This window comes from Rana temporaria, chromosome 8, assembly GCF_905171775.1.
Source record: "Rana temporaria chromosome 8, aRanTem1.1, whole genome shotgun sequence".
Classification (NCBI taxonomy): domain Eukaryota; kingdom Metazoa; phylum Chordata; class Amphibia; order Anura; family Ranidae; genus Rana; species Rana temporaria.
Window position 1 is genome coordinate 165,114,899 of NC_053496.1, and position 23,123 is coordinate 165,138,021.

At 46.1% G+C, this 23,123-nt stretch overlaps 1 protein-coding gene across 1 annotated transcript; it reads left to right on the forward strand.

Annotated features, from left to right (window-relative positions):
- The first annotated feature begins 58 nt into the window (after positions 1–58).
- LOC120909927 (zinc finger protein 12-like) lies at positions 59–14,315 on the forward strand. Its single transcript, XM_040321745.1, has 5 exons — positions 59–95; positions 1,809–1,906; positions 1,986–2,183; positions 8,491–8,596; positions 13,326–14,315. Exons 1-5 carry the CDS (start codon positions 65–67, stop codon positions 14,027–14,029), a joined length of 1,137 nt encoding a protein of 378 aa, XP_040177679.1. The 5' UTR covers positions 59–64; the 3' UTR covers positions 14,030–14,315.
- Positions 14,316–23,123: the final 8,808 nt, after the last annotated feature.

Below are 23,123 nucleotides of genomic sequence, written 5' to 3' on the forward strand. Positions count from 1 at the left end.
TTCTTTTTCCATGGAGGAGTGGGAGTATTTAGAAGGACATAAAGATCTCTACAAGGACGTCATCATGGAGAACCGGCCGCCCCTCACATCACCAGGTAAAAGGAGACTTTCATTTCTTCTATTGAGGTTATACCTAGTGTAACGGAACGTCCCACACTCCGCTTGAGTGCTTCCGTCATATACCGCTTCCTATCAGTCTGGATATAGATATCAGAGCTGCTCTCAAGCACACAATGAGACAAGATTTGTTTGTCTGCTGAACATGGAGTGTTTAATAGAACCAAGAATACAACCTTATATACAGTTAAAGAGGAGGTAACCAGAACATAAATTAACATGAGCTAATTAACTAATCATTTACCCAGACTAGGCGACTCATAGATGTGACCTTTCAGAGTAGACGTCAGGTCTCCTCGCTCACCTGCTATACAGTACACATTATCATAAGTGTAAACACGGGACATCTTCACACAATAGCAGGGTCAATTAGCACAGAGAACAGACGGATGGCAGGAGGTGAGGACATTAGCATTTAACAGTCTGTGTCCCAACATTTTGAATGAGTCACTCTTACAATTAACCCGTTCAGAATCAACAAACAGCAAATAGTTCTTTACAGATATCCTGGAATATATTGTGGATAATAATTACATAATAATCCCATCTCAGGTAGTCCAATATATCATTTCTTAGTCATCCTATGCCCCTAGTGGACATAGGATGATTTTAGACATAAGAGGGTCCGGGGATGTCCTGGGTGAGTCTGTCACATCTAGATACACAAATATTCCGATCTATAGACATATTATGTCAGATTCCTATAAGGTGTCAGGATGTCACTGTCTATTTCTCCATGGAGGAGTGGGAGTATATAGAAGGACACAAGGATCTCTACAAGGGCGCAATGATGGAGAACCGGCCGCCCCTCACATCACCGGGTAAGAGGAGACTTCTATTTCTTGTAAAGAAGAGAAGAGTATTGAAGATCCTCCTAGATACACATCCTCTGATATAAAGACATATAGCTGGATTCAGGTAGATGCGCGCATTTTTACGGCGGCGTAGCGCATCGTATTTACGCTACGCCGCCGTAAATCAGAGAGGCAAGTGCTGTATTTACAAAGCACTTGCCTCCTAAGTTACGGCGGCGTAGCGTAAATGGGGCCGGCGTAAGCGCGCCTAAATCAAATGAGGATGAGGGGGCGTGTTTTATGTAAATTGGTGGTGACCCGACGTGATTGAAGTTTTTTAAGAACGGCGCATGCGCCGTCCGTGTACATATCCCAGTGTGCATTGCTCCAAAGTACGCCGCAAGGACGTATTGGTTTCGACGTGAACGTAAATTACGTCCAGCCCTATTCGCGGACGACTTACGCAAACAACGTAAAAATTTCAAATTTCGACGCGGGAACGACGGCCATACTTTACATTGACTAGGCCAGCTATTTGTTTGACTAACTTTACGCCGGAAAAAGCCATACATAAACGGCGTAAAAAAAAAATGCGCCGGGCGCACGTACGTTTCTGAATCGGCGTATCTAGGCATTTGCATATTCTACGCCGAACTTAACGGAAGCGCCACCCAGCGGCCAGCGTAAATGTTGCACCCTAAGAAACGACGACGTAGGAGACTTACGCCGCTCGTATCTTAGCCTAATTTAAGCGTATCTGGTTTCCAGAATACGCCTTAATTTAGGACGGTGTAGATTCAGAGTTACGTTGGCGTATCTACTGATACGCCGGCGTAAAGCTTTCTGAATCTAGCTAATAGAAACAATGTATTCAGGTTGTGTGTGTGTTTCCTACAGATGGATCCAGTAACAGAAATACCCCAGAGAGTTTTCCCAGTCCTCTTTATTCTTTGGATTCCACACAGGAACATCTCAAAGTCCCATATGAGAATCAGGTATGAGCTCATTGGAGTCTTTGCAAACATATCACGGCATATGCAGAATTCTTAGGGACCCCGTTTTTTTCTGTCCTAGGCTGAACATCAGATTAATGTTAAAGTTGAAGTCACAGAGAGAGAAGAAGAGAAGTGTTTGAGGACTGATGTGCAGTTTAAGGAGAAGAAAGTTCTTTCAGATGGATCCAGTACCAGAAATCCCCCAGAGAGATGTCCCCGTCCTCTGTATTCCTGGGACTCCACACAGGAACATCACAGGATCCCCCAGTACTATACAGTAAGTTCTTACAAAACATTAAACTTTATAATGTATTGCATTTAGATATATCCAGGAACTGTTTCTGTAACATGAGTGACTTTTGGGCACAGATTGAGCCAGGAGATGGGGTACACATGTTGGATTGTTTTGGCGTGGACAGTGATTTACAGTATATTCCTTAATGCCTGCAAAGAATATTCTACGACTCATTTCTATGATTAGCCCTGACTAGTGACATGCTAATTGAGTCAGGGCCTGGAAGACATTTCATTGTCCCTTGTGTAAAGGTGTTAATCCATGTCTGCTCCCAGACCTCTAATTATGTATGCTAAATACTGTTTATGTGTGAAATGTACTTGTCGGAGACAGAGCGTCTGTCTGGGGATGTGGATTGGAAGGAGATCATTGTGTGATGGTGTTTTGTTTGTTATGCTGTTAATGAAGGAATGTTTAGTAATTAGCCTTATTGTGTGATTAGGGGGGTGGAGATTTCATTGTCCCTTTGAATACTTCCATGCCTTGTACTGTATATAAGCTGAGAAGAAACCATTAAAGCTGTCTTCATTTGAAACCAGAGAACACGGAGCAAGTCTCGTTATTCTGGGAAATGGGAGGCCTGCTGGTTTGTCTGTGTGTCAGATGAGCTGTCGTAGTTGATGGAAGGTCGTAAACGGTGGTGACCGTTACAGTTTCCATCCCAGTTCCCTTTAATATTTAGACATTTTATTTTATTCTTGATGACCAAGTTGATGCCAATGACTCTTGACACCTCAGATGTCAGATGTAGTAGTTGCAAAAACTGGAATCATTTTATCTGCACAACCCAAGTTTGGTCCAATTAGGCCCTCTTGCCAGAATCATTGGAGGCCATCATCATATGAAAAAAGTGTGGCAAGACTTAAAAAAACTTCCATAAAAGGGTGACTAAGGTGGGACCTGACAAAAGACCAGGGTTGTCCCGATACCACTTTTTTAGGACCGAGTATAAGTACCGATAATTTTTTTCAAGTACTCTCCGATACCGAATACCGATACTTATTTTTAAATGTGTCCCCCCACATATGCAGCCATGTCCCCCCACATATGCAGCCATGTCCCCCCACATATGCAGCCATGTCCCCCCACATATGCAGCAATGTCCCCCATATATCCAGCCATGTCCCCCCAGATATGAAGCCATGTCCCCCCAGATATGAAGCCATGTCCCCCCTATATGCAGCCATGTCCCCCCTATATGCAGCCATGTCCCCCCTATATGCAGCCATGTCCCCCCTATATGCAGCCATGTCCCCCCTATATGCAGCCATGTCCCCCCTATATGCAGCCATGTCCCCCCTATATCCAGCCATGTCCCCCCTATATCCAGCCATGTCCCCCCATACCTAGATGCCGCCGCCGCATGGTTAAACAGCGTGCGGGGAACATCACAGCTTTCATTTGAATAGCTGTAGTGTTCCCAGTGCGCCGCGTATAGACACTCCCCCTTGCTCGGGATTGGACAGATCCGTCCAATCCCGAGCAAGGGGGAGTATCTATATGCGGCGCGGCGGGAAACACTACAGCTATCCAAATGAAAGCTGTGATATTCCCCGCACGCTGTTTAACCATGCGGCGGCGACGTTGTTGCGGTATGCGACAGGGTCGGCGGCGGCATTCGTTGCGGCGGGGGGGGGTGGGTTGGTTGTATGGGGCAAGTATTCTATTTAGGCATCGGGGGTATTTGCGGGAGTACAAGTACTCCCGTAAATACTCGGTATCAGTCCCGATACCGATACTGGTATCGGTATCGGGACAACCCTACAAAAGACTAATGCCCTGTACACACGAGCGGAATTCCCGTCAGAAAAGACTTGGATGGTTTTTCCAACGGAATTCCGCTCAAGCCTGCCTTGCATACACACGGTCACACAAAAGTTCGGTGAAGTTTTGACTGCCAAGAACACGGGACGTAAAACACTACGACGAATTTAAAACACTACGTCGGAATTTAGCTTGTCGGGATTTGTACACACGATTGGGAATTCCGATCGTATTTTTCCCAACAGGAAAATAGAGAACCTGCTCTCTATCTTTTTCCGTTGGAAAAAGTCCGATGGAGCACACACATAGTCGGGATTCCCGACCAAAAGCTCCCATCGGACTTTTTCCGATGGGAAAACCGATTATGTGTACGGGGCATTAGGGTTCGTTTACATTCGGTTCATTATATGACATTGGACATGTTTTTTTAAAGCACTCTGAATGCCAATCAAAGCCCCTGTCACTAAATAAAATGGTTACTTTACAGTCCTGTTCACATGTTGTGTTTTGCTTTGCTTCAAAAAATGATCCCCCATTGGACTTTCTTGGTGCTTCAAAGCATCTCCAAAGCCTCCATAAAAGTCTATGACAACCCTCGCTAACAGCACCTGAAGCTTTTGAGAGGCTTTTATTCAGCTTTAGCTTTGCTTTGCTTAGAAGGTATTGCAGGTATGAGGATGCACTGGCAAACCCACAAACGAACCAGAAAGACATCATCAGCAGTCACTTCCGGTTCATGAGCCGGATTCAGAAAGAAGATACGACGGCGTATCTCCTGATAGGCCGTCGTATCTCTGAGTCCGGCCGTCGTATCTATGCGCCTGATTCATAGAATCAGGTTACGCATAGATATGCCCAAGATCCGACAGGTGTATGTGACTTACACCGTCGGATCTTAGGCTGCAATTCCAGGCCGGCCGCTAGGTGGCGCTTCCATATCTTTTTCGAGTCGAATATGCAAATGAGCATTTACGCCGATTCACAAACGAACGACCGCCTGGCGCTTTTTTTTTTTACGGCGTTTGCGTTCGGCTTTTTCCGGCGGAAAGTTACTCCTGCTATAGCAGGGGTAAGTGCGGCGTATCCTATGTTAAGTATGGCCGTCGTTCAGGCGCCGAGTTTTGAATTTTTTACGTTGTTTGCGTAAGTCGTTCGCGAATACGGCCAGACGCAATTTACGTTAACGTCGAAACCAATGACGTCCTTGCGACGTCATTTGGAGCAATGCACGCTGGGAAAATTTGCGGACGGCGCATGCGCTGTTCGATCTGCGCGGGGACGTGCCTGATTTAAATAGTACACTCCCCCTAGCCGCGGAATTTGAATTCCGCCGGGGGATTTACCTTACCTTTAGAGGCAAGTGCTTTCTGAATAAAGCACTTGTCTCAAAAAATAGCGGCGGCGTAACGTAAATCAGATAGGTGACGCAGATCTAAAGATCCGCTAACCTATCTGAATCTAGCCCCATGTGTATATATTCTGGGAGTATCTGGTGCACATGAGGGCCCGGATTCAGAAAGAATGGCGTATATTTATGCGGGCGTAGCACATCTCATATGCGCTACGCCGCCGTAACTTAGTCAGGCGAGTAGTGTATTCAGAAAGAACTTGCGCCCGAAGTTACGGCGGCGTAGCGTATATGGTCCGGCGTAAGCCAGCGTAATTCAAATGATCCAGGCAGTGGGCGTGTTGTATTGAAATGAGCCGTGACCCCATGCAAATGAATAGGCGATCCAACGGCGCATGCGCGCGCATGCTCAGAGTCACGTCGCAAATACTCCCCAAGATACGTCGGCTCAATGCTTAGTCGACGTGAACGTAACCTACACCCATCACCATTCACGTAAGACTTACGCAAACAACGTAAAATACGACGCTGTTGCGACGTTTCTGACGTCCATACCTAACATGACTTACCCCTGCTTTATGAGGGGTAAAGTTACGCCGGTCGGACGCCTTACGTAAACAGCGTATTTTAATACACCGGGCGCAAGTACGTTCGTGAATCGACGTATCTAGCTCATTTGCATATTCAATGTGGAAATCAACGGAAGCGCCACCTAGCGGCCAGCGTAAATATGCACCCCAAGATACGACGGCGTAGGAGACTTACGCCGCTCGTATCTTGGCCAAATCTATGCGTAACTGATTCTAAGAATCAGGCGCATAGATACGACGGCGCACATTCGGACTTACGACGGCGTACGTGGAGATACGCCGTCGTAGGTCCTTTGTGAATCCGAGGTGTGCAAAAAGAGAACGATATAGCAGAAAGTAAATGGGACTGGAGAGTGAGGACTGAGCGGCGGTGGATCATTAGAGCTGGGTGACTGGAGCAGGAGAAACTAGCAGATATCCCACGTGGTGCGCAGCATTGAAACAATATGGCGGGAGGTGAGCAGGGACTGGAGAGAGAGGAGGATCAGAAAACCAGAGGATCAGCTGAGCTGGGGGTTATTACTGAGTTGGGGATACACAGAGCTGGGGGTCACTACTAAGTGGGTGATAAGCAGAGCTGGGTGTTACTACTGAGCAGGGGATCAGCAGAGCTGGGGATTTATACCAAGTGGGTGATTAGCAGAGCTGGGAGTTACTGCAGAGTGGGGCATCAGCAGACCTAGGGGTTACTACTGAGCAGTGGATATGCTGAACAAGAACAAGGGTACTAATAAACTGGGAATCTGCTGAATGGTAATATGAATGAGCTTGGGATCTGCTGAACAGGGGTACTAATGAGCTGGGTTCTAAAACAAATAGAAAATCAACACACACAGGGGATTTGCCAGGCTTCGTTAAGGCTTCAAAAAACATTACCAAGACATAAAAAAAAAACATATTTGATGCGGTAGGTGCTTTAACCACTTCCATACCAGGCACTTACGCACCTTCCCGCCCAAGCCAATTTTCAGCTTTCAGCGCTGTCGCACTTTGAATGACAATTGCGCGGTCATACTACACTGTACCCAAACAAAATTGGCGTCCTTTTTTCCCCACAAATAGAGCTTTCTTTTGGTGGTATTTGATCACCTCTGCGAATTTTATTTTTTGCACAACAACTAAAAAAATACTGAAAATTTGGAAAAAAAAATATGTTTTTATTTTTTTCTGTAAATTTTTTTGTAAATAAGTAAGTTTTCTCTTTCAATTACGGGCACTGATATGGCGGCACTGATGAGATGGCACTGATGGACATCGATGAGGTAGTACTGACGGGCACAGATAAGGTGGCACTGATGGGCGGCGCTGGTATGCGGCACTGATGGGCACACATAGGCGGCACTGATGGGCACACATGGGCGGCATTGATGGGCACACATGGGCGACACTCATGGGCGGCACTGGGCACTCATAGGCGGCACAGATGGGCATCATGGGTGGCACTTATGGGTGGCACAGATGGGCACTGATAGGTGGTTCAGCACATCCAGTTTTGGACTGGCCTTTTAACCACTTAAGCCCTGGACCATTTTGTTGCTAAATGCCCAGGCCAGGTTTTGCGATTCGGCACTGCGTCGCTTTAACAGACAATTGCGCGGTCGTGCGACGTGGTTTCCAAACAAAATTGGCGTCCTTTTTTCCCCACAAATAGAGCTTTCTTTTGGTGGTATTTGATCACCTCTGTGGGTTTTTCTTTTTTGCGCTATAAACAAAAATAGAGCGACAATTTTGAAAAAAATTCAATATTTTTTACTTTTTGCTGTAATAAATATCCCCCAAAAACATATATAAAAAAAAAATTTTCCTCAGTTTAGGCCGATACGTATTCTTCTACATATTTTTGGTAAAAAAAAATCGCAATAAGCGTTTATCGATTGGTTTGCGCAAAATTTATAGCGTTTACAAAATAGGGGATAGTTTTATTGCATTTTTATGATTTTTTTTTTTTTTTACTACTATTGGCGGCGATCAGCGATTTTTTTCATGACTGCGACATTATGGCGGACACTTCGGACAATTTTGACACATTTTTGGGACCATTGTCATTTGCACAGCAAAAAAGGCATTTAAATTGCATTGTTTATTGTGGAAATGACAGTTGCAGTTTGGGAGTTAACCACAGGGGGCGCTGTAGGAGTTAGGGTTCACTTAGTGTGTGTTTACAACTGTAGGGGGGTGTGGCTGTAGGACTGACGTCATTGATCGAGTCTCCCCTATAAAAGGGATCACTCGATCGATGCAGCCGCCACAGTGAAGCACAGGGAAGCCGTGTTTACATACGTCTCTCCCCGTTCTTCAGCTCCGGGGAGCGATCGCGACGGAGCGGCTATAAACGAATAGCCGCGCCGTCGTCCCGGATCGCTCCCGAGGTAAGCCGCCCGCCGCACGCAGCGGAGGGGGTCCCGATCGGACCCCTGACCCGCGGAAAGGCGTGTACGTATATATACGCCCATCTGCCTGTCCGTGCCATATTGCGGACATAAATAGTCGTGCGGCGGGCGTTAAGTGGTTAACTAATATCAGCAAAATAATGTATTTTGACTATTTGTTAGTGGTGTTTTCTTATGCTAGTCTGTATCTTACTTAGGATGGAAATGCGATTAAAGGTGAAGTGAAAATGGAAGCAGAAGACCTGTATGTGATGGGTGATGATCCGTGTAAGAAGGAGGGAATCCATCCAGAGAGCAGCACAGGTGAGTAATAAACACTAAATCCAGAGAAGAGCCCCGGATTCTCCTTGTTCAGTCACTACAACAATCTCTTCTTCTCCTCTGTCAGTAGATAGTAATGAGGAGACAATATGTGCCCAGTTGGGGAGTCAGGAGCCATCAGCCTTTGAGGAGTTTAACTGTTTCCTTAGAACAGGGGTCTCTATACATTCAAGAATCTAGATATTATGGATTTCACAAATATTTACAGGCCTAGAAATATATGTTTTGTAAAAAGTCGCTCTTTACATCCAGTAGAGACTACCAGAGTCCATCCTTACATCCAGGAGTGCCCATCCGTGTCCAATCTTAAATCCAGGAGTTTCCATCAGTATCCACTCTTAGATCCAGAAGTGTCCAATCTTAGATCCAGGAGTGTCCATCAGTGTCCACTCTTAGATCCAGGAGTGTCCATTAGTATCCACTCTTAGATCCAGGAGTGTCCAATCTTAGATCCAGGAGTGTCCACTCTTAGATCCAGAAGTGTCCATTAGTATCCACTCTTAGATCCAGGAGTGTCCATCAGTGTCCATTCTTAGATCCAGGAGTGTCCACTCTTAGATCCAGGAGTGTCCATTAGTATCCACTCTTAGATCCAGGAGTGTCCAATCTTAGATCCAGGAGTGTCCAATCTTAGATCCAGAAGTGTCCATTAGTATCCACTCTTAGATCCAGGAGTGTCCAATCTTAGATCCAGGAGTGTCCATCAGTGTCCACTCTTAGATCCAGGAGTGTCCAATCTTAGAACCAGGAGTGTCCATCAGTGTCCACTCTTAGATCCAGGAGTGTCCACTCTTAGATCCAGGAGTGTCCATCAGTGTCCACTCTTAGATCCAGGAGTGTCCAATCTTAGAACCAGGAGTGTCCATCAGTGTCCACTCTTAGATCCAGGAGTGTCCATTAGTATCCACTCTTAGATCCAGGAGTGTCCAATCTTAGATCCAGGAGTGTCCATCAGTGTCCACTCTTAGATCCAGGAGTGTCCAATCTTAGAACCAGGAGTGTCCATCAGTGTCCACTCTTAGATCCAGGAGTGTCCACTCTTAGATCCAGGAGTGTCCATCAGTATCCACTCTTAGATCCAGGAGTGTCCAATCTTAGAACCAGGAGTGTCCATCAGTATCCACTCTTAGATCCAGGAGTGTCCATCAGTGTCCAATCTTAGATCCAGAAGTGTCCATTAGTATCCACTCTTAGAACCAGGAGTGTCCAATCTTAGAACCAGGAGTGTCCATCAGTGTCCACTCTTAGATCCAGGAGTGTCCATTAGTATCCACTCTTAGATCCAGGAGTGTCCATCAGTGTCCAATCTTAGATCCAGAAGTGTCCATTAGTATCCACTCTTAGATCCAGGAGTGTCCAATCTTAGATCCAGGAGTGTCCATCAGTGTCCACTCTTAGATCCAGGAGTGTCCATCAGTATCCACTCTTAGATCCAGGAGTGTCCATCAGTGTCCAATCTTAGATCCAGAAGTGTCCATTAGTATCCACTCTTAGATCCAGGAGTGTCCAATCTTAGAACCAGGAGTGTCCATCAGTGTCCACTCTTAGATCCAGGAGTGTCCAATCTTAGATCCAGGAGTGTCCATCAGTGTCCACTCTTAGATCCAGGAGTGTCCATCAGTATCCACTCTTAGATCCAGGAGTGTCCATCAGTGTCCAATCTTAGATCCAGAAGTGTCCATTAGTATCCACTCTTAGATCCAGTAGTGTCCAATCTTAGAACCAGGAGTGTCCATCAGTGTCCAATCTTAGATCCAGAAGTGTCCATTAGTATCCACTCTTAGATCCAGGAGTGTCCAATCTTAGAACCAGGAGTGTCCATCAGTGTCCACTCTTAGATCCATGAGTGTCCACTCTTAGATCCAGGAGTGTCCATCAGTATCCACTCTTAGATCCAGGAGTGTCCATCAGTGTCCAATCTTAGATCCAGAAGTGTCCATTAGTATCCACTCTTAGATCCAGGAGTGTCCAATCTTAGAACCAGGAGTGTCCAATCTTAGAATCAGGAGTGTCCATCAGTGTCCAATCTTAGATCCAGAAGTGTCCATTAGTATCCACTCTTAGATCCAGGAGTGTCCACTCTTAGATCCAGGAGTGTCCATCAGTGTCCACTCTTAGAACCAGGAGTGTCCATCTTAGAATCAGGAGTGTCCACTCTTAGATCCAGGAGTGTCCATCAGTATCCACTCTTAGATCCAGGAGTGTCCATCAGTATCCACTCTTAGATCCAGGAGTGTCCATCAGTGTCCACTCTTAGATCCAGGAGTGTCCATCAGTATCCACTCTTAGATCCAGGAGTGTCCACTCTTAGATCCAGGAGTGTCCATCAGTGTCCACTCTTAGATCCAGGAGTGTCCATCAGTGTCCACTCGTAGATCCAGGAGTGTCCACTCTTAGATCCAGGAGTGTCCATCAGTGTCCACTCTTAGATCCAGGAGTGTCCATCAGTATCCACTCTTAGATCCAGGAGTGTCCATCAGTGTCCACTCGTAGATCCAGGAGTGTCCACTCTTAGATCCAGGAGTGTCCATCAGTGTCCACTCTTAGATCCAGGAGTGTCCATCAGTATCCACTCTTAGATCCAGGAGTGTCCATCAGTGTCCACTCCTAGATTCAGGGGTGCCCATCAGAGTGCAAGCTTAGACCCAGGAGTGTCCATCAGTCTCCAGTCTTAGATTCAGGGGTACCCATCAGAGTTCCTTCTAACATTAAGGAATGCCCATGGGGGACTGGAGGAAGGTCATGACTGACTGGCTGGCTGGCATGCAGTCTCCATATTACGAATCACACTGCCAGGTTTATTGTCGCAGACAGTTGCAGCAGGCCAGATAAAATCTTGTAGTGGGCCACATGTGGCCTACGTGCCTTAGTTTAAAGGCGCCCGCCCCATTTGAATTGGGCGGGCTTGCGCCGAGCGCTTTTACGATACACCGCCGCAAGTTTACAGGTAAGTGTTCTGAGAATCGGGCACTAACGTTGTAAACCTGCAGCGGTGTAACGTAAATCACATACGTTACGCTGCCCAGGAGCAACGTAATTGTATGAGAATCTGGGCCATAATGTAAATGCCTTGAGGGCCCGTGCTATGTGTTTTTGAGTGTACATTTATTTTCTCACAGTTATTATTTGATATTTTGTGCAGGGCCGATCCTGGGGGTTACAGGCGCCTGGGTGCAGAAATATTTCTGACACCCCCACGTGGGCGTGGTCATTTTACTAACTCATCCCCTTTACAAATGTTTCTATGGCAATGACTCAACCACAGAGATGCTCCCCCACAAAGTCTTCATTACCCTGGGATCCTTACAGACACAGTACAGGCGATGATCAGAGACTACAGACATGATACAGGAGATGGTCAGAGACTGCAGACATAGTACAGGAGACGGTCAGAGACTGCAGACTTAGTACAGGAGACGGTCAGTGACTGCAAACATAATACAGGAGATGGTCAGAGACTGCAGACATAGTACAGGAGACGGTCAGAGACTGCAGACTTAGTACAGGAGACGGTCAGTGACTGCAAACATAATACAGGAGATGGTCAGAGACTGCAGACATAGTACAGGAGACGGTCAGAGACTGCAGACATAGTACAGGAGACGGTCAGAGACTGCAGACATAGTACAGGAGATGGTCAGAGCCTGCAGACATAGTACAGGAGATAGTCAGAGACTGCAGATTTAGTACAGGAGACGGTCAGAGACTACAGACATAGGCCCAGATTCACAAAGGAGATACGACGTCGTATCTCAGATACTCCGTCGTATCTCTCAGAGTATCTATGCGACTGATTCATAGAATCAGTTACGCATAGATATCCCTAAGATCCGACAGGTGTAATTGTTTTACACTGTCGGATCTTAGGATGCAGTACCGCGGCCACCCCTGGGGGGAGTTTGCGTCGTAAACCAGCGTCGGGTATGCAAATTAGGAGTTACGGCGATCCACGATGGTTTTTCGCGTTCGCTACGTCGCCGCTAGTCTAGTTTCCTGTCGCAAAGTTAGTCGTCGTTTTGGGTGCCTTAAATTTAGACAGCAAACGTATTGCTGTCTAAAGTATGGCCGTCGTTCCCGCGTCGAAATTTAAAATTTCACGTCGTTTGCGTAACACGTCCGGGAATACGGAAGTACGCTACGCACGTCGCCGATCGCAAAAATGACGTCAGTTCGCGCAAAGCACGGCGGGAATTTGGAAACGGAGCATGCGCAGTAGGTCCAGGGCGGGAGCGCGCCTTATTTAAATGTTACCCGCCCATTCGATGTGGACCGCCTTGCGCCGGACGTATTTACGATACACCGCCGCAAGTTTCCAGGTAAGTGCTTTGTGGATCGGGCACTAAAACTGAAAACTTGCGGCGGTGTAACGTAAACGGCTTACCTTACACGGGCGCAATTGTACCTGAATCTGGCCCATAGTGCAGGAGATGGTCAGAGACACATCAGTTCTGGACGGACACACACCTATGCTCAGAACACTAATTCTGGACGAACACAAACAAGAAGAGAAGGAGGGAGGGGAGAACTCTGCCACTTCGGCGCCCCCACCTCTGCAGGCGCCTGGGTGCAAAGCACCCCGTGCACCCTGCCTAGGATCGGCCCTGATTTTGTGCACCAAGCACAATTGTTTCCTTTATATTTGTTTACTTGACTTTAAAGAATGGTCCCATAAACAGCTATTCCTATTCCTCCTTTTTTTTATTTTCTCCAGCTACACAACACAAAGGGAAAACCAAAAGAGTACAACCTCCACCCTCTCCAGAGGATAAAAGTGATGAGGAGGACCTCACATCTGATTCTGCGGAAGAAAGCCCCATTCCCCCAAACCTGCACCCAATGCTATCGTCTGATCCTTCTATGCAGGGGGGGTGCTTCTCGGATGACCTTCACAGAGTCGCTCATCACACGGGTCAAAACAGTGGCGAACCATTGCCATGTCCCGAATGTGGAGGATGTTTTAGCCAGAGAGCAGGGGTTAATGTAAACACGGGGGACACCCTATATTCATGTTCCGAATGTGGGAAGTGCTTTACCCCCAAGACACGTCTAGCAGAACATATAAGAACTAACACAGGGACGAAGCCGTACACCTGTCCCCAATGCGGGAAAGGTTTTCCCTCAAACGCACATCTCATCATCCACTATAGACTGCACACGGGGGAGAAGCCCTATTCATGTTCAGATTGCGGCAAACGCTTCCACCAGAAGTCAAACCTTAACCACCACCAGGTGATCCATTCGGGCGAGAAACCCTACTCTTGTTTGGAATGCGGGAAACGTTTTTTGAGGAAAGCCGATCTGGTGACCCATCAGAAAACTCACTCCGGCTTGAAGCCGTACGCATGTCCTCACTGCGGAAAGTGCTATAGGAGTAAGTCAACTGTCGTCAAACATCAGAGGATCCACATGACATAGACACTTGCTCGGTGTTCTCAGTCAGGGAGAAGCTCTCCATATGGGGATTGAACAGGCTTTCTGAAGAAACTTCACCCAAGCTCAACTGGACTGTTACCACATAGATTGCTGAGGGCCGGTGCCCATGGCTGGAGTGTGCCCTCCTAAGGCACCAATCCATAGAAGAAATTAGCCGGCAACCCGGTACTTTCCAAGTTTCATATTCTAAATTTTTTATTAGGCTACATTAACCAGTTAACAACCGCCCTATAGACGATATACGTCTACAAGGCGATTGCTTAACCCTAGGAGGACGTCCATGGACGTCCTCCCAGAATCGCGCTCCCGCGCGCCCCCTGGGGCGCGCACACGGGAATGTCCGGACCCGGCGCATCACGGATCACGGTAAATCGCCGCTGATAGCGGCGGTTTACCACGTGATCGCTCCATCCAATGACGGAGCGATCACTTGTAAACAAACCGGCGTCATGTGATGACGCCGGTTCCTCCCTCCCCTCTCTGTACCGAACGGTACAGTGTGAGAGGAGAGGGGAGAGAGAGAGCAGATGCAGCAGTGCTGTGGGCTGGATCTGTGACACATGCAGTCACAGATACAGCCAGCCATCCATCCCTGCTCAGCCATCCCATACCCATACTGTGCAATACTCTGCAATAACCCACACTGTGCAATACCCCACAATACTCTGCAATACCCCACACTACTCTGCAATACCCCACACTACTCTGCAATACCCTGCAACGTCGCCTATGGGGATTTTTAGGTAGCGAAGTTTGGCGCCATTCCACGAGCGTCTGCAATTTTGAAGGGTGACATGTTGGGTATCTATTTACTGGGCGTAACTTCATCTTTCACATTTATGCAAAAGAATGAAGAAAAAATACAAAATTTGCTACATTTTATAACAGAAACAAAGAAAAATTCATTTTTTTTACAGAATTTTCTGTCTTTTTCCTCTTATAGCGCAAAAAATAAAAAACCCAACGGTGATTAAATACCACCAAAAGAAAGCTCTATTTGTGTGAAAAAAAGGACGAAAATTTCATTTGGGTACAATGTTGTATGACTGAGTAATTGTCATTCAAATTGTGAGAGCACCGAAAGCTGAAAATTGGTCTGGTTATTAAGGGGGTTTACGTGCCTGGTGGTTAAAAGCGACACAAAATAGCTAACATGTTTCAACCATCAAGGCATCAAAAAAGAAGGCTGTCATGGCTGAAGCATGTTAGCTAATTAGTGCCGCTATTAATGCAGCCTAATAAAGAATTTGGAACGTACCGGGTTGCTGGATAATTTCTTCTATGGATTGAAAAGGCTTTGCCTTAAAATGTCAATGGACAATATACATCTTACTAGCAAGTCATGCTTGTGTACCCACTGTGAAAGAATAGAAGGGTCCAGGTTTCCAGCTGCAAAATTACATCTGGCATCTAACATTTTGAAGATTTTACTTTTATTCCCAATGAAAGAGGCCTCTCGCCTTTGTGAAGTGAATTTGATTTGAAGTCAACTATAATATATGCTCTTTCTAAAACACAGCACCATTTGGAAGTAAGTATGTGCATTACACATACAGGAACCCGACAGCTACTCTACTTGGCCACTGTGCATACTTCCAACTCAGCTAGCTAACAATGACTCGGTGCTTGCCTTAGTACAGGGGTCTCCAAACTGTGGCCCGAGGGCCGGGTGTGACCCTTTGCCAGCCTTCATCCGGCCCTTGGGACACTACTCCTCCAATGATACGAGGGAGGCACTATTCCTACCATTATCACCAACATTGGGGCACCATTTCTCCCACTGGTACCAATGATGGGGCACTACTCCTCCTACTAACCACCAACACTGAGGCCATGTTTACTCTCACTGATACTGGGCTCAGGACATTCCCCCCCCCCTCAACATAGGTAATGCTATAGATACAAGTGTGGAAGTGTGAAGCTTCCTATCTCCGCCATCATGAGAGGTCTGCCCCTACCCAGAAGAGAATTGGCCCATGCGTCAAAGGCCTTCATCCAGCCCTTGGGACACTATTCCTCCAATGATATGAGGCACTATTCCTACCACTATCACCAACAACGGGGCACCCTTTCTCCCACTAATACCAGTGATAGGGCACTACTCCTCCTACTAATCACCAACACTGAGGCCATGTTTACTCTTACTGAACATAGGTAGAGCTATGGATACAAGTGTGAAGCTTCCCATCTCCGCCATCATGAGAGGTCCACCCCTACCCAGAAGAGCCATGGCCCATGCGTCAAAGGCCTTCACCCGGCCCTTGGGACACTATTCCTCCAATGATATGAGGCACTATTCCTACCACTATCACCAACAACGGGGCCCCCTTTCTCCCACTAATACCAGTGATGGGGCACTACTCCTCCTACTGACCACCAACACTGAGGCCATGTTTACTCTTACTGATACTGGGCTCAGGACATTCCCCCCCAACATAGGTAGAGCTATGGATACAAGTGTGAAGCTTCCCATCTCCGCCATCATGAGAGGTCCACCCCTACCCAAAAGAGCCATGGCCCATGCGTCAAAGGCCTTCATCCGGCCCTTGGGACACTATTCCTCCAATGATATGAGGCACTATTCCTACTGTTATCACCAACAACGGGGCACCTTTTCTCCCACTAATACCAGTTATGGGGCACTACTCCTCCTACTAACCACCAACACTGAGGCCATGTTTACTCTCACTGATACAGGGCTCAGGACATTTTGATCCCCCCACTGACCACATTACGCCCCGCCCTAAAGACTGAAGGACAGTAAACAGGCCCTTTGTTTGGAAAGTTTGGAGACCCCTGCCTTATTAGAATAATCAAGATTTTTTCCAAAAGCTTAAAGGGTCACTAAAGGAATTTTTTTTTTTAGCTAAATAGCTTCCTTTACCTTACTGCAGTCCTGGTTTCATGTCCTCCTTGTTCGTTTTTGCTTTGATGTTGCTGTAATTCCTCTCTGTTCTGGACACTTCCTGGTTGTCTGTTTCCTGATCACCACAGTCTGGGAGATTTCTCACTGTGGTGACTAATCAAGGAGGTGTGTCTAAAACCCCTCAGCACCAATCCAGTTTCGTTTTACAAAACCTTCACTGCTCTCTATTGGCTCTCTGGCTCTGTACACCAGAGAACCAGGAAACAACAGCAAAAACGAAGCTAAACTGCAGGCACATTATATGATTGGTTTTTATCTATTTTTAATCATTTTTAAAAGGAATCAGTTAACTATTATGTCTCTATGCCCTGTAAACAGTCATTTCAGATAAAAAAATGTTTTCCTTTAGTGACCCTTTAAGTTTAATCTGCTTATATAGCAAGGAGCTGTTAAGAAGGGCAGGAAAGGCTAGTGCAGGTATATTGGGAATGCCCCTTGTAGAGACACTTTTAACTTTGCCCTGGATGGCAGCAAGACAAAAGACAGCTTCATGCAAAAAAAAAGGGAGAACGGCCACATGGCTAATCAGTCATGATTACGGCCTGATGACTGAAACGCGTTGGGTTTTTGACTGTTGTTCATCTGCAGTAATAAAACTATGTTTTAGCCGACTTCCATGACACCAGCTATTCTCCCTTTTTTGCACGGATTGCACATGGAGGTTTCCAGAGACTTCCCAGGCTGAGTGCTGTGTTCTTAAAGGAAACATTTTTTTTTTTTTGCTGAAATGACTGTTTACAGGGTATAGAGACATAATAGTTAACTGATTCCTTTTAAAAATAGATACAAATCAATCATATAATGTACCTTCAGTTTCTAGTTTCATTTTTGCATGTTGTTTCCTGCTTCTGTGATGTACAGAGCCAATACAGGGCAGTGATGGTTTGGAAAACTAAACTGGTTCTGAGGGGTTTTAGACACACAGGGCCGGATTCAGAAAGAAGCGCCTGTCTTTAGGCGGGCGTAGCGTATCTCAGATACACTACGCCGCTGTAACTTAGAGCGGGAGGTCCCGTATTCACAAAGAACTTGCGCTCTAAGGGCCAGATTCACAAAGAGATACGACGGTGTATCTACAGATACACCATCGTATCTCTGACTTACACTGGTCCTATCTATGCGCCTGATTCATAGAATCAGATACGCATAGATAGGGCTTAGATCCGACAGTGTTACACTGTGTTACACTGTCGGATCTTATTTTCGATTTAAAAATGGCGCCGGGGGCGTTCCCGCTGATTTACCTTGAATAATATGTAAATCAGCGAGATACGCAAATTCACGAACGTACGCGGACCCGACGCAGTCTTCTTACGACGTTTCCGTAGCAGCTTTCCCGGCGTATACTTACCCCTGCTTTTATCAGGCGCAGCCAATGTTAAGTATAGCCGGCGTTCCCGCGTCAAATTTGAATTTTCTAACGTCGTTTGCGTACGCCGATTCACAAACACGCGCGTCGCAAGTCACGCTCACGTCGAAACCACTGACGTCCTAGTGACGTCAGTGGGAGCAATGCACGCCGGGAAATTCCCCGGACGGCGCATGCGCATTTAAATCGGCGCGGGAACGCGCCTGATTTAAATAGTACACTCCCCTAGCCGCGGAATTTGAATTCCGCCGGGGGATTTAGGATCCGCCGCCGCAAGTTTGGAGGTAAGTGGTTTGTGAATTAGCCACTTGCCTCTCAAACTTGCGGGAGCGGATCTTAAATCACGTAGATTGAGCGGATCTATAGATCCGCTGATCTACGTGAATCTGGCCCTAAGTTACGGCTGCGTAGTGTAAATGGGCCGGCGTAAGCCCTCCTAATTCAAACTAGGCTGGTAGTGGGCGTGTTGTATGTTAATGACTCGTGACCCCACGTAAATGACGGGCTTAACGAACGGTGCATGCGCGCGCATGCTCAGTATCACGTCGAATTGTCTCCGTAAATTACGCCCGCTCAATGCTTAGTCGACGTGAACGTAACCTACGCACAGCCCTATTCACGGACGACTAACGCAAACGACGTAAAGCGTGTAAAATTCTACGCTGTTCCGACGTCCATACTTAACATTGGCTGCGCCTCATATAGCTGGGGTAACTTTACGCCGGTCAGACGCCTTACGTAAACGACGTATATTGATACGCCGGGCGCAACTACGTTCGTGAATCGGCATATCTTAGTCATTTGCATATTTTTTAATGGGAACGCTGAATGCGTCCAGCGTAACTATGCGACCACGATACGCCGTCGTAGGCAAGTTACGTCGGTCGGCTGAAGCCATGTTTTCAGGCGTATCTTGCTTTGTGAATCGGCGTAAAGATGCGACGGCGCACAATTTTAATTACGGCGGTGTATCTGGAGATACGCCGCCGTATCTCCTTTCTGAATCCGGCCCACAGTAATCACACCTCCTTGATTAGTGACCACAGAGAGAAAGCTCCCAGCACTGTGGTTATCAGGAAACAGACAACCAGGAAGTGACCAGGCATTATACAGGAGGTAGTAGCTTAGATGCACCTGTTCCAAAAGACAGAGGTTAGTGAAACATTAGAGTCATTAATAGCAGGCTGAGTGGGGAGGAACATTGGGGGTAAGCAGAGTAAGATAGCAAAAATGTTGAAGAGAAAAAAAATGCTCACCTGTGTGTAAATATGGGACGTTTACTAATCTGCATGGGTTAGCTAATTCAGTGTGCTTGTGATGGTTTATTGAGTACATTTATTAAAATAAAATATGTTAACTGATGATTGCCATGTTGTTTATACGGATTGGTATTCCAAGAGTGTGGTGGGCAGTGTAGGGGTAAGGGGCATTTGTGCTGGTGTAAAAAAAAAATACAGGGGCAGATTCACGTAGAAATCCGTTATGCTGCGGCGGCGTAACGTATCCCATTTACGTTACACCGCCGCAGGTTTACAGCGTAAGTGCCCGATTCACAAAGCACTTACCTGTAAACTTGCGGCGGCGCAGCGTAAATCTGCTCGGCGCAAGCCCGCCTAATTCAAATGGGGCGGGCACCATTTAAATTAGGCGCGTTCCCGCGCCGAAACGTACTGCGCATGCTCCGTCCGTAAAATTACCCGACGTGCATTGCGCTAAATGACGTCGCAAGGACGTCATTGGTTTCGACGTTAACGTAAACAGCGTCCAGCGCCATTCACGGACGACTTACGCAAACGACGTGAAATTTAAAAATTTGACGCGGGAACGACGGCCATACTTAACATTGGTTAGTCCACCTAGAGGGCAACCTTAGTTTTACGCGATGCATCTCTACGGAAACTACGTAAATTTAGAGCGACGGGCAAAGCAGAGGTTCGTGAATCGGCGTAACTAGTCATTTGCATATTCTACGCCGACCGCAATGGAATCGCCACCTAGCGGCCGGCCTAGAATTGCAGCCTAAGATCCGACGGTGTAACACAATTACACCTGTCGGATCTTAGGGCTATCTATGCGTAACTGATTCTATGAATCAAGGGCATAGATACGACAATCGTATCTCAGAGATACGACGGCGTATCAGGAGATACGCCGCTGTATCTCTTTTGTGAATCTGGCCCATAGGTTGTAAGCCTATAAGCAAGCCGCGCACCCTGAACCAACAATAAGCTAATAAATTTGGTAAATAAATATACGTAGGGCAGCTCGTAGTGAGACCAAAGTCTAAATGTGAAAGGAAACAAAATAAATTTCATACCGCGCTCAAAAAACATATAGTGCAAAAAATCCATGAAAAATTATGAATAATAATGTCCATAAAGCCACCACCAGAATCTTCAATCCAAGTGAAAAATAGTGAAGAATTCTTAATTGCTGTTTGAAGTAAGTGCCGTCTTCTACCGGTATTAGGCAAACATCCTGCTTACCAGACGGACATGACACCCGACCCAGGTAGTCAGACCAGCATAGATAACAATAGGGATATATCCTCCGGTGTAATACAACCCCCAACACGGTATTCACCATCGATGAGCAACAAAAATCAAAGAGAGAAGAAGGGACCCCCCCCCACCCAAAAAAAAAAGAAGGGAAGTATTGCGCCGTTCGTAGACGTATCCCAGTGCGCATGCTCCAAATCACGTTGCAAATAGTCAATGCTTTCGACGTGAACGTAACTTACGCAAAGCCCTATTCGCGAGCGTTTAACGTAAACAACGGAAAATTCGACGCTGTCCCGACGTCCATACTTAACATTGGCTATGCCTCATAGAGCAGGGGTAACTTTACGCCGGTCCGATGCCTTACGTAAACGACGCATATAGATACGCCAGGCGCAACTACGTTCGTGAATCGACGTATCTACCTAATTTGCAAATTCTACACGTAAATCTCCGGAAGTGCCACCTAGCGGCCAGCGTAAATATGCAACTAAGCTACGACGGCGTAAGGGACTTACGTTAGTCGAATCTTAGCCAAATTTCGGCGTATCTTGCTTTCTGAATACAGAAAGAAGATACACCAGCGCATGCTAGAATTTACGCGGCGTATCAATAGACATGCCGACGTAAATTGTTTCTGAATCCGGGCCACTGTATTTATTAGCGTATAACACTCACTTTTTTACCCTGAAAATAGAGGGTAAACTGTGCCTGCGTGTTATACGCAGTTAAAACTGCGTGTTGAAACATCCCTCTTAAAGTTAGGGTGCGTGTTATATGCCTGTGCGTGTTATACACGATAAATACAGGGGGCTAGATTCAGATAGATTAGCGGATCTTTAGATCCGCGTAACCTATCTGATTTACGATCCGCCGGCGCAAGTTTTTGAGGCAAGTGCTGTATTCAGAAAGCACTTGCCTCTAAAGTTGCGCCGGCGGATCGTAAATCCCCCGGCGGAATTCAAATTCCGCGGCTAGGGGGAGTGTACTATTTAAATCAGGCGCGTCCCCGCGCCGATCGAACTACGCATGTGCCGCCGGCTAAAAAAATTTTTGGTAATTATAGTATATTTAGGTATTTAAGTATTTATTTTTTTTTTCTCTTCTTTTGTATATTTATTGACATATATTTAAATGCACTTTTGCAACAACAAAAAATGTTTCCAACCATGATGCGAACTAAGGAGACTGCGAATTGAACGCAAATTGATTAAGTCCCCGGATAGTTCTCTGAGGCAAAAAAAAAAAAAAAAAAAAAAGTGGGATCGGTGCAACCCTAATGGAAAGACATTATGATTGAATTGTGATCTGTAATCAAACAACAACTAGATTGGTCCCCTTACCCGTATAAGCCCTTCTTAATTATACATTAAGGTACAAAACGTACAAGTACAAAACCATATTAGTGAAAAAAAATAAAAATGCATACATAATAAAATATACTATCTAGTGATATTGGTGGGTAAGCAAATGCAGAATCACATGAATAAATACCAATTTTACTAGATAGTATATTTTATTGTGTATGAATTTATTTTTGCACTTGTTGTTTGAAATAGAGCATTTAGGTGCTGTAACGACACCCCGTGTATGAATGGGGTTAACGTCGTTTAGGATATTCCATTCCCGAACACAAGGCAGCTACCAGACACTCCAACCAGCCGAATAAGACCCCATACAAATAATTCTCCCCCAAATACGAGACAACGCTCTGTATGAGGTTCAAGCAGGAATGACAATCTTTATTGAGAGACCACAGGCTTATATACAGTAAGAGATGAGGTGCATAAATATCCTGCTCATATTACTCTGAAAATACACCTGTGACCAGACCTAATTAACATGAGCTAATTAACTAATCCCTTACAGCATGTCTCAGAGACATGAGCTTTAGGCTAGACTTCCTGTCTCCTAAACTACAATACATATTATCAGAGGACTCCCTCATACAATACAGGGTCAATTAGCAGAAGCAACAATAAAAAGATCCTTAGAAGTTAGCCTGGACTCATTTACATCATAACAGAAACACAGGTGGCTGGAGTTGAACACATCAGCCTCTTTCAATTAACCTGTTGAGTTCAGAATCAAACAAATCAAGAATAGTCTTTACATATCCTGGAGATATTGGGCCGGATTCACAAAGAGTTACGCCGGCGTATCAGTAGATACGCCGACGTAACTCGGAATCTAAGCCCGTCGTAAGTTTAAGTGTATGCTCAAACTGAGATACACTTAAACCTGCCTAAGATACGGCGGCCTGCACCGTCGTATCTTAGGGTG

Excerpts from the sequence above, each read along its gene's own strand:
- LOC120909927 (XM_040321745.1), top strand. The coding sequence starts at position 65 with ATGGAGAACCGGCCGCCCCTCACATCACCAG. Across the intron at positions 1,907-1,985 it reads AAGTCCCATATGAGAATCAG|GCTGAACATCAGATTAATGT; the intron begins GTATGAGCTCAT and ends TTTCTGTCCTAG. Across the intron at positions 2,184-8,490 it reads GGATCCCCCAGTACTATACA|GATGGAAATGCGATTAAAGG; the intron begins GTAAGTTCTTAC and ends TATCTTACTTAG.